The sequence below is a fragment of the Chinchilla lanigera genome, unplaced genomic scaffold (genome assembly GCF_000276665.1).
Source record: "Chinchilla lanigera isolate Chin_1 unplaced genomic scaffold, ChiLan1.0 scaffold00034, whole genome shotgun sequence".
NCBI lineage: Eukaryota > Metazoa > Chordata > Mammalia > Rodentia > Chinchillidae > Chinchilla > Chinchilla lanigera.
Window position 1 is genome coordinate 16,192,849 of NW_004955435.1, and position 11,776 is coordinate 16,204,624.

At 40.5% G+C, this 11,776-nt stretch overlaps 1 protein-coding gene across 1 annotated transcript in view; it reads right to left on the reverse strand.

Moving 5' to 3' along the window:
- Window positions 1–2,540: 2,540 nt before the first annotated feature.
- The window catches only part of LOC102007363 (monocarboxylate transporter 1-like), a 17,973-nt gene continuing 8,737 nt past the window's right edge, over window positions 2,541–11,776 (reverse strand). The window contains exons 2-6 of the mRNA XM_005388971.2: window positions 11,226–11,486; window positions 9,858–10,001; window positions 6,712–7,566; window positions 3,822–4,063; window positions 2,541–2,781 (exon numbers count right to left, since the gene is read on the reverse strand). Coding sequence (XP_005389028.1) covers window positions 2,716–2,781; window positions 3,822–4,063; window positions 6,712–7,566; window positions 9,858–10,001; window positions 11,226–11,442 — 1,524 coding nt within the window. The 5' untranslated portion in view covers window positions 11,443–11,486 and the 3' untranslated portion in view covers window positions 2,541–2,715. The remainder of the gene's footprint in view (window positions 2,782–3,821; window positions 4,064–6,711; window positions 7,567–9,857; window positions 10,002–11,225; window positions 11,487–11,776) is intronic.

Genomic DNA, 11,776 nt, shown 5'->3' on the forward strand with positions numbered 1-11,776 from the left:
TTTTTGGGCAAGTGCCTTCCCATGACTTGGCATGCTTTGAGTTCTCCCAGGTCAAAGTCTTATAGCACGTAGATGACATTCTTTTATGTGTCCACTCAGAAGAGTTCTGCAGCCAAAGGTTATAAGGTCTCTATATCTAAAGCACAACTTTGCAGTCTTGAGGTAAAATATTTAGGCTTCATTATATCCAAGGGAACCTGAAGGCTAGCTAGGAAAGGACAGAATTAAACCAATTCTTTCCTTCCCACAGCCCAAGACCCTAAAACAGCTAAGGGGATTCCTAGGAATTACAGGCTTTTGTCGCCTTTGGATACCAGGATATGGGGAGATTGCAAGACACCTCTATCAACTTATAAGACAGGTCCAAAAGACAGATACCCATATTGTAACCCAGGAACCTGATTCCCAAACAACATTCCAGAAGCTTAAACAAGTTCTCCTAAATGTTCCAGCCCTAAGCCTCCCGACAGGACACCATTTCAATTTATATGCCTATGAGAGGTGAGGTATGGCTTTGGGAGTGCTTACACAGGGATTGGGGACCCACTCAACAGCCTACAGGGTATCTGAGTGAAGAATTAGACATTGTAGCAAAGGGATGGCCTTCTTGCCTTAGAGCTATGGTAGCAGTAGCTCTCTTCGGGCCAGAAGCATCTAAGCTAACTTTAGGTAAAGATCTCACTGTATATACGCTTCACAATGTGGCAGGACTTCTTTTGTCCAAAGGGAGCCTCTGGCTATCAGACAGCTGACTTCTTAAATGCCACACTCTACTTCTAGAAGAACCAGCCATTCAAAGATATGCTCCTCCTTAAACCTGGCTAATGTTTGGCCAGAAAATGAGGAAACTGAGGCTGATAGACATGATTATAAACAGGTAATGCTCCACACATATGCAGCTAGAGAAGACACACCCCTTACTAACCCTGATTTGACCCTTTTCTGTGATGGCAGCTCCTTCATGGAAAATGGGACAGGGAAGGCAGGGTATGCAGTGGTAACTCTACATCGGACTCTTCAAAGTTCCTCACTTACACCTGGAACTAGTGCACAGCTAGTGGAGCTCACAGCTTAGACCTTATCCTCTCTATGGGAGGCCATTACCGGCTCCTCTTGGTGGAAATCTTTGTTGACTATATTCATAATAATCCTGTCGATCTTATTTGGCCCATGCATAGTTAATTGTTTCTGTGGCTGTGTCTCCTCCAGATTTAAAGCTATACACCTACCCAAGATGAGAATGCCTGCTGTCTATTGAGGGCCTTTAGACAGACCCTCTGAAGAGTATCTCTGACTGCCTGTCAACAACTACAACCCCTTTCAGCCTGAAGAAGCCAGAGCGGTCATCGCCCGTTACTCCCTCACAGCAGTTCCGGTTACTTCTTCAGAGTGGGGAATGTTACAGGCAGCTGAGTTAGACAGAAATATTATAAGCAGTCAGACAGGGCCAGGCCCTCCAAGAAGCCAGTATGGAAGACAAGATACCTTACAAATGGAGAGATAGTACTTGCTTCGGGCCAGATCTCAAGACTAAAGATTAAACAAGCACACCCACTTACCTCCCTAGGGATGGACATCACAGCTTGATATGCTAAACAGGTAGCGATCACCTTGAAGAGTCATTGACTCATTACAGGAAAAGCCCCTGTTCTGTATTCAAGCCCGCTTGCAATGTGACTCGCTTCCGCATTTGATCCCAATTTAATCAATTTTACCTGAACAATTCTTATTGGCTAACCATAGTTTTGTTCATTTTTCCCCTACCTTGGACCCACCTCACCTCGTGGTTTTGCTCTATAAATGTCCCAAGAAAAGATGGAATCTTTTCTCCACTCGGGCTCCCCTTCTGTCCCTGTCTTGGACAGAAGCTTTCTTTCCCTCAGTAAATATATTCTGCTCTTAAAAAAAAAAAGAAAAAAAGAAAAAAAAGGAGACAAGGAAATCAAGATTTTAAAAATTACATTTTTAAGAAAAACTGCAGCTTTAGGACATAGCCCAGTATATTTATTTCTTTCTCTTCTCCCAGAACACAGTAAACCTGGGCAACTCCCCTTCACCTACAAATGAACCACCTTTGTAGGACTCCCCATGTTAATGGATTATCTCACTGTGGGTGGGCCATCTTCTCCCACCCACTCGCTAAAACCCAAACTATAGATCAGTGATGGCAAACCTTTTAGAGCTTTCAATGATACAAACAGCCTTTCCAGCAATAGGTTGTCCACTACTGCTATAGATTATCAAATCCCACAGATTTCCACCACCCAAAACACAAAAGATTCCCAGTTCCCAACTACAGCAGTTCCCTGAGCACTCGCACTCTGCTGGAGTGTGTCCTGTATCTCAGCCTAGCCCTTCCTTTGCCCCTTACTGACCTGTCCTGAAAATTCTTTCTCCATGGTGAGTCAGCGAACTCACAAATTTATTCTACAAAAAGCGTGGGTTAAGTTCTTTATTTCAGCCTCAGGGACCCTCAGGCCAGACCAGTGATAATACCGTAGTGCCTCAGTTCATGAATTTAATTTGTTCTATGATTTTGGAAAAGATTGCCAGGTTTGTGAGACAGGGCGAGGACTGTGTTTGTCACCGGAGCAGGTTTGCAAAAATACCACCAAATTTTGCCACCCTTCTGTTTGAAAACAAAGTGTTGGTGAACTGAGGCACCACTGTACTAGATGGATGGGTTTTTATCCATACCAACAGTCCTCCAACTCTTCAGACATCCACTGGTGTCACCAGAGACTCCACGGTGCCAGACTCCATAGGTGTAAAGGCTTGATCCTAAGAGAGGATAAAAGAAATAAAGACAGGTCGAAAGGAGACAAGGAAAACAAATTTTTAAATTATAGTTTTAAGAAAACTGCTGTTGCTGGACATGGTTGCACATGCCTATAATCCCAGCACTCAGGAGGCTGAGGCAGGAGTATCACTGCGAGTTCAAGGCCAGCCTGAAATGCATAGTGAAAAGCTGTCTCAAAAAGGCAAAAAAGAAAGAAAGAAAGAAAGAAAGAAAGAAAGAAAGAAAGAAAGAAAGAAAGAAAGAAAGAAAACTGTTGCTTTAGGACATAATAAAGTTATCCAAGGTTACAATGACTTTTTCCCTTGCAGGAAACTCCCTCCAAAGAAAATTTTTTTTTTTCTAAGGGTCCTCTAAGAAGCCTGTAAAATGGACTACTCCTTGGCTTTCACAGGTTCACCTGTAAATGGAACTTTCCACAGATTCGCAAGTTCCACAGATTTCCAGCCCCACCAAAAACATATAAATCTGTCCAGCCCCAGACTATAGTGGGCTTCACCCTTCAGGAGCCCACAGTCCCTTCTGGGTGTGTACTTGTTAAATTCTGCTTATAAACCTGTCTATGCCCCTCACTGACACATCCTGGGATGCTTTTCTGAGACAAGTCAAGGACTTATTCCGTAGGTGGGTAAAGTAAGGTCATCCTCGAGATGGGGACCTCTTCAGGTCCCATTCAATGACAGTCCCACAAAACTGTCTTTGCTTCATATGCCATTTGTAAATCCTAGATAGCCCGTATAGCCAGGCATGGTGGCACACGCCTGTAATCCCAGCACTTGGGAGGCTAAGGCAGGAGGATCATTGCAAGTTCGAGACCAACCTGGGCTATAAAGTGAGCTCAAGGCCAGCCTAAACTGCACAGCGAGACCCTGTCTCAAAAAAAAAAAAAAACAAAAAATACCTATTTCCTTCACTTGTCTTTTACAAATCCCCTCCCCTCAAGGGATATGATAAATCTATTTTGGGCCGCAGTAAAGAAATAGTGTTTCCATCAATGAACACCTGGTAAGATTTACATACAAACCTCCAGTCTACCTGAAGCACCGCTGGTAGAACACAGTTCACTAGAATGTTTCTGGTATTGGTCAAAAGCTCCTCCGTTTTCCACACTTGCAGAAGGATCCATCACCTCTGCTTTCTGTTTTTTTTCCACGAGCCGGTAATTGATGCTCATGCAGATGAAAAGATATATGCCTGCAAAAATCAGGATTCCACCACATGCCCAGTATGTGTATTTATAGTCTCCATATATGTCACTGAGACGACCTACACAATGTAAAAAACAAAACTATGTGGGTAAAAGTGAATAAGGGTACCTCTTCCCACACAAAGCTTAAGGATCCACTTAAAACAAAGATGTTAATCCAATCTTCAGTGAGCACACAAATGACAAATCAGTACAAAAATGAATTGCTAAAGGTTATCTGATTTTTTATTTATGTTATCTAGCTGCTTTTGGATGGACTGAATACCCTGTTATTTTCAGCAACTTGAAAATAATCAACTCTTGGTAAATTTAAATTAGGAAAGACTTAGAGATCACCTATAATTAATTCTTTCAATACATAATGGAAAAAAGTATTGCTCAAAAGAGGTTCAGAAGTCTTGTCCAAGGGCAGAGCTTGGACAAGTGGGAAAATATTTTCCCACTATTTTTTAAGCTCAATCTCCACAACAGGCAGATTCTACTGTTATGGTCACTGTATAAACATAAAAATTGAAGTACAAAGGCATTTAGTAACTTGTCCAAGGTCACAAAGCTAGTAAGTAAAGTAGCTTAGCTTTAAATGCAGAAGGTCTGACTCTGTGGCCCGTGTCTATAACCACCATGTTATCTAGGAAACCTCTCTAATGTTTCTCATTTTCTCTTAAAGACTTCGTGAGAAAAAAAAAAGGACTTTGTGAAGTCTGGTAGTAAAGAAATCTATTTAGCTTGGTATTTCCAAGCCTTTCTATGGCAATGAAATCCTTATTATAGTAAAATTTACTAGTATCTCTAGGAATTAAATGTTGAAAACTCCATACTTAATACAACCAATCCAAATGTGGTGCCATACGGCTTCCTCTCTCAGGGCATCATTCATCCACCTATATTTGTTGAGCCTCTGTCACATACGAGGTAGTGGCTCTGCCAGGCTCCAAGGATAAGGGTGAGCAAAGGACAGAACATCCACAGTTCAGTGGACTGCAGAGACATTAATCAACCATACAACCTGTGACAAGTGCTACGAGGGGAGCTCTGAAAGCAGGAAACAGGGAGCAGGGACAGTAAGTGGTGTGAGGAAGGTGTCTTCCCTTGAAGAGTCAACTGGGCTGAGCCTCGTGGGAGGACATAATCATCTAAGGGGGTGGAGGGAAGAACAGCAAGCGCATAGGCACCGGGGTAGGAGGAGGGCTGGTGTGTCAGGGGAAGGGCTGGGTTGCTGGAGCAGAGAACAAAAGGCCAGTGGGAGGAAACCAGCCTGGAGAGACAGCTGAGGCCATGCTAAGCCTTGCAAGTCATGTCAGGGAATCTGCTTTTCACTCTAAAGGCAATGGAAAGCAACTGGAGAGGGGTATGAGTCTGAAGAATAGCTGGGGCCAATACAGGTGGACCAGTTAGCAGACGACTGTTAGAAGCAGCCTGAACAGGAGTCAGGAGTTTGGATGAGAGTGGTAGTTGTTAAGGAGAAAAAAGGGCAGATTAGAAAGATTTGGGAAGCCAGGCATGGGGGCGCACACTGTAATCCCAGCACTCAGGAGGCTGAGGCAGGAGGATCCTTGCGAGTTTGAGCCCAGCCTGGGCTACAAAGTGAGCTCAAGGCCAGCCTGAACTGCATAGTGAGACCCTGTCTCAAAAAAGACCAAAAATTAAATAAAAAAAAAAAAAAGAGAAAGATTTGGGAGATGAAATCTAATACGACTTGGTAATTATTGAGTATAGGGATGGGGAAGGGAAGAGGGTCTTCAATAATGGATCTTTTAGTTATGTTCCCTTACAGTACTTTATCACACATCATCTCTAAAGCATGTGTTGCTGGGCATAGTGGCACACGCCTATAAGCTCAGCACTTGGAAGGCTGAGGCAGGAGGGAGTCTGAGGCCAGCCTGCACTACAAAGTGAAACCCTGTCTCAAAAAACCAAGGGGAAAAAAATCAAAAGCACATCTACACAAGGGCCAAATTATTGTAATAATAATTTGTATAATAATAATAATAATAATTTTTAAATGTAAAGAATTTGGTATTCCTACAGAATCCTTTTTTTTGGAGACAAGGATCTTGCTATATACTTCCAGGCTGGCCTTGAACTCACCACATAGTCCAGACAGCCTCAAACTTGAGGTGGTCCTCCTGCTTCCACCTCCCTAATGCTCATTACAGGTGTGCGCCACCAGGCCCAGCCAATCCACCTGGCTTTATAGTCACTAGCTATGTGTTCTCAGGCATGATATTTCACTTTCAGAAGCCTCTATTTCTTCCTTTATACAGGAGGCAATAAGTCTTGCATCATAGGCATAAAGTGACAGGATGTACAGTGATTAAGGACCGTCTCTGGTGCACTGTGACTCTCACCTGATAACTATTATTTAGTATTGAGATGAATTCCTTAATTAAATGAAACCATTATTAGTACATTAAAGGTGGACTTGCACATTACACATCTACCTACAATAAGGTTGTTAGTTTTATAGCCAAAATAATTATTTTTTAAAATACAAAAGTATAATACTTTTGTATGGATGATTTAATTTAATTCTGCAAGTATTGGAGCAATTATGCTGCACCAAATGTTTTCCCAGCACCAGGGCATAAATACGAAAAAGACTTGCTCTCTGCCGAATAGCTCAGAACTCTCTGCTTCCTATCACTGTCCCAATCTTGTCTGCCTGTTCTACGATAACAAAGCCACACAGCAAGGAGACATACTATACCTAAAGTCGGTGCGCCCGTCAGGATAAGAAAGCATTCCACAACAGTCACCAATCCCATAGCACTGGAGAACTTCTGGGGTCCAACGAGATCCATCAGGGTTTCAAACAGTACAGAGCTAAACCACCCAAAGGTAAATCCTAGGAATCCCGCATAGACAGAGAACCCAATATAGCTGGTGGAAAAAGGCAGGACTGTATGACACACACCCATGGCAAAAATTGAAGCAGCAAAAAAATACTGGATTCGAGGTCTTACCCACTTTGTGTTGGCTACAAGTCCCATAGAAGGTCTGGCTACAATATCAACAAAAGACAAAATAGAAAGAAGAAAAGCAGCCTTCTCACTAGCATAATTTTGACTCTTGGCATAACTAGTAAGAAAGACTAAAGGTGTGGACACTGCAAAAACCATTATCATATTACCAGTGAGATACAGAAAAAAGTCTCTGCGCGTGCACAGGGACAAGTCCAGGAATTTATAAATGTTTTGGAAGAACGACAGATTTTCCTCTTTGGGGTTTCCTCCAATGAGATCTGTATTTGCATCACCAGCATCTTGCATTGCATCGGATTTTCCAGCTTCTTTAGCGTGAATCTTTCCTGTCGTGGCTGGCTTGGGCCCTATTGGTCGCATCAGGGATCCAGCTACACAGCAGTTTAGGAGGAGGCCCCCAAGAATTAGGAAGCTTCCTCTCCAGCCAAAGATACCGAAGAAAGCCTGATTGATGGGGGCCAGCGTAGAGAGGAACACAGGGCTGCCTGCCATGGCCAGTCCATTGGCCAATGGTCGCTTCTTGTAGAAATACTTGCCAATCATGGTCAGAGCTGGATTCAAGTTGAAGGCAAGTCCAAGACCTAGGAGGGAAGGAGAAAAACTACACACGTAATAAATTCCAGACATATATTTGGTATTAATTAACTAGACAAGGAAACTGAATGGAAACAAAAGTCATTATGACAGTGAGAGGCCATTATAATGAGTAGATCAGTAGATGGACTATTACCAAATAGAGACAAGTCTCTATGTAGCAAATACTAGAGGTATGCTATAACATTAAAATGATTCTTTTCACTTATTTTTCTTTTTGAGACAGGGTCTTGCTACACAGTTCAGGCTGGCCTTAAGCTCACTTTGTAACCCAGGCTAGTCTTGAACTTGAAATGATCCTCCTGCCTCAGCTTCCTGAGTGCTGGGATCACAGGTGTGTGCCACCATACCTGGCTCTTTTCACTTTAACAGCCAAAGAATAATAAATGTTAAGAGCTTATATTTTCTTCCATAATATTAACTTTCCTGAGGAACAGGGAATTGAAAAAAAAGAGGAAAGCAAACTAATCTTATAAATGTAGATTATAATCTTATAATCTTATAACTTATAAATCTTATAAATGAGCAAGTGAAAACGTTTTTGGACAGTAAAACCACAAAATTGATCAGGCGTGGTAGTACACTCTGGGAGGCTTCAGCAGGAAGATCACAAGTTCAAGCCCAGCCTGGGCAACTTAGTAACTTAGCAAGACCCTGTTTCAAAATAAAAAATGGTTGGGGAGTAGGTCAGTGAGGAGGCCATAGGTTTAATTCTGTACTACAAAAAATAAAACAAAACAAAAGAAAACAAACCAATCACAAACAAAAACCACAACATTGTCAAAGATACTACCCCCGTAAATCTATTAATTTAATTCAATTTCTGTGAATATGTCAATGTACTTTATTTTTCAAATGACGTAAAATGATGAAACAGACCTGGAGAGTAAACACATTAAAAGTGTTTGAAAGGAATAAATACAGTTGTCCCTCACTATATCATGGTTCATTTATTGTGGCTTCACTATACCACGGGTTTTTTAAAAGAAATATATCTAATTCAGTATTGCAGTTTTCACTGTATCATGGGATTTTGCAGTATTTAGGTATTAATAGTTATGATTTTAATTATTTTTGCCTAAAAGATTTAGAATATAAAAATATAAAAAGTTAATTCAAACATGTTAAAAGAACATTAAACAAAAATAAAATACAGTTTGTATTTCATCAGCAGATGAATACCGTACTGTACACAATGGAAATGCAGTACGCCACTACCATTTGCACAAGTCTGCCAACTTGAGATCGTACACAGCACACTATTGGCTGATGGAATGCAAGGTGACCAACCACAGCACTGTGCTCTATATCCTGGGCACTGATTGGCTCAGTGACTGTAGCATCTGTGCCCATATGTTCAGCATCTCCCCTTGCTCTTCTTGGCTGTGCAGTAGTACATTCATCTCATCGTCATCACCTTCATCGCCATCAGTACTGCACAGCACATAATTAATGATCTTCGGCATTCAAGTTGTAGTATACTTCACTGGTGAGCACCCATACACAACTTTACATGTTGTTAAAATTACATAGGTTTAAGAGTGTAGAAAGTGTTTAAGAATATACAAAGTGTTTATAAGAGTGTGGGAAAGGTTAATAAGAGAGTGGGAAAGGTTTATAAGAGTGTGGGAAAGGTTTATAAAGCCTTAAAATATATATAAATAATAAAATAAATATAATGCCACTACTTTGAAGATTTTCACCTATCACAGGTGTCTCTGGAACATAACTCCCGCAATAGGTGAGAGATCACTGTAATTGTTGGGACTGACTGTAACAGATAATAGAAACTCTTTCAACTCATCCATTCAACAATCAGGCCAATTAAGAGCCAGAACTTTCTTTAAATTTTGGTACTCTTAAATTAATATATCTAAGCTCTTAAAAACAACAGTAATTTTGCTAATGAGGGAGTTTTTATTCTCAAAAGAATTGTTAGATAAATGTTACAAATAGTCTACAAAACCCCAGCACTCGAGAGGGTGAGGTTCACTGCAAGTTCAAGGCCAGCCTGGACTACACAGTGAGTTCAAGGTAGCCTGAACTATAATGAGTCCCTGTCTCAAAAGAAAAACCAAAAAATTTTAGAAAAACAAATAGTCCACAAAAAAATTAATGCTTAGAAATGAATCTGTAGCAAGCTGTGGATGGTGGTGCATATCTGTAATCCCAGCCCTCAGGAAGCTGAGGCAAAAGGACTGAGTTTAAGGCCAGTCTGAACTACATCATAGTGAAACTCTAGACAAAAAAAAAAAAAAAAGAATTAGCAGCAACTCACCTCCAATGACTCCAATACACAAGTAAAGTTGCCACAAACTGCTAGAGAAAGAAGCTGCAATCAAGCCACAGCTTGATAAGCAGCCGCCAACAATCATGACCAGGCGGCTGCCATATTTATTGACCAGAATACTGCTGATAGGTCCTAGGAAACAACAAACACCTTAGTGATAATGTAGTGAAGCATGCTCCTCACCTCCACCCTAGGCATTACTGATAAGAAAGGGTGCCAAGCCAGAAATTTCCCACCCTCACAATCAACAAATAAAACACAAAGCTATGTGAGAAATGTTGTTTTCTATCATTAAAGTCACAAGCTTGTGTAACGAAAAAATAGCACTGATTATACATCTTCTATACATGTAGTCCATATTAGTAGATGGATTTTAAGTAAGATGACAAGACCTAATCTACCTCTTATAAGGCAGAATAGCTGCATTTTCCAAATTTGAAGTGTAGGGCTTCTTCATGTATTTAAAATATTATTAAAACATATGTAACAAGTTCATTCTATTTTTAATTTTTTAGCTGGACATGTGGAACAAAGACATTTGAATATGATGTAATGTATCAACAAATTGGGCTGGGGATATAGCTCACCGGCGTGGTGCCTGACTGGCAAGTGTGAGGTACTAAATTCGATTCCCGGTTCCCCCAAAAAATGAATCAACAAATCTGACACCACTTGTGACTTTAGAACATATTTACAAGTTAGCTAAGATGTGTTTTGTTTCCCAAAGAAAACAACAGTAACAAAACAGAAACAAAACTATAAAATAAGTGCCTACCAGTACTACTTTTCTTCAACATACTGAAGTCCAAGACAGCTCAGTTAAGACGGGGAAAAAAAAGGTGTGAGGAAAGGAAGAAACTAAATTATCAGTATTTGCAGAAGACATTTTGCATATCTACAATTTTTGACAGAATCTACCAAACTACCAGAAACAAGAGTTTAGCAATGTACAGGATATATGATTAAACTCCAAAAATCAATTGCCTTTCTACACATTTGTGAAAGTAAAAAAAGAAAATTTTTTTTGACATTGCTGGAGATAGAATCCAGGGCCTTATACATTCATGCATGGTAAGCAAGTTACCACTGAGCCACATTCCCAGCCCTGAAAACATATGTTAAAGTAAATTATGTTTTGTAATGACGCTTGTTATATACTGTTATAACCTAAGAGAGAACACAGTTGCTCTATAGCTTTTGATAAAAATAATGAAAAATATGACTCCAATCACATAGCTTCAAGAATTAACATTCAGAATACCTCACTGATAAAGGCATCACAAAAAGGAAGTACTTACCACAGAGCTTTTGAATGCTTACTGAAAGTTAAAAGAGCTGGTCTTAGTGGCTACTTACCGCAACCATACATGACAGCAGTCATGGTGGAGGTTATCCATGACACTTCACTGGTGCTGGCATTAAACACACCTTCAATTTCTTTGTAAAATACAGAAATAGACCTGCCAAATGCATTAGAGAAGCCAATGGAAATGAAAGCTGCAATAACCACTGCCCAACCCCAGCCTCCATCTGGGGGAGTGTATTCAACTGGATCTCTGTTTGACCATGCCATTGTAAGGAAAGACGAATTCCAAAGTGCAGCTTAAATCCAAGTATCTGAAAGATATGAAAATAAACAACACATAACAAGTACTCATAACAAACTGCAGTACTCCCATAAAACCTCTAACTCTTATGTTACAAATAACTAAATTGCTTCTCAATGTTACTTGTCCCCCATAAATATAGCATTAAAACAGTCTAAGGGTAATGATATTGCTCATTAAACACTTCCTATCACTTCAACTGTACACCAAAATCCTTTTCAATAAATGTAATATTTTGCTTCAAGTTTATAAGCACACCTATTTTAATAATTGACACCAGAGGGAGCTGCGGGTGGGGAG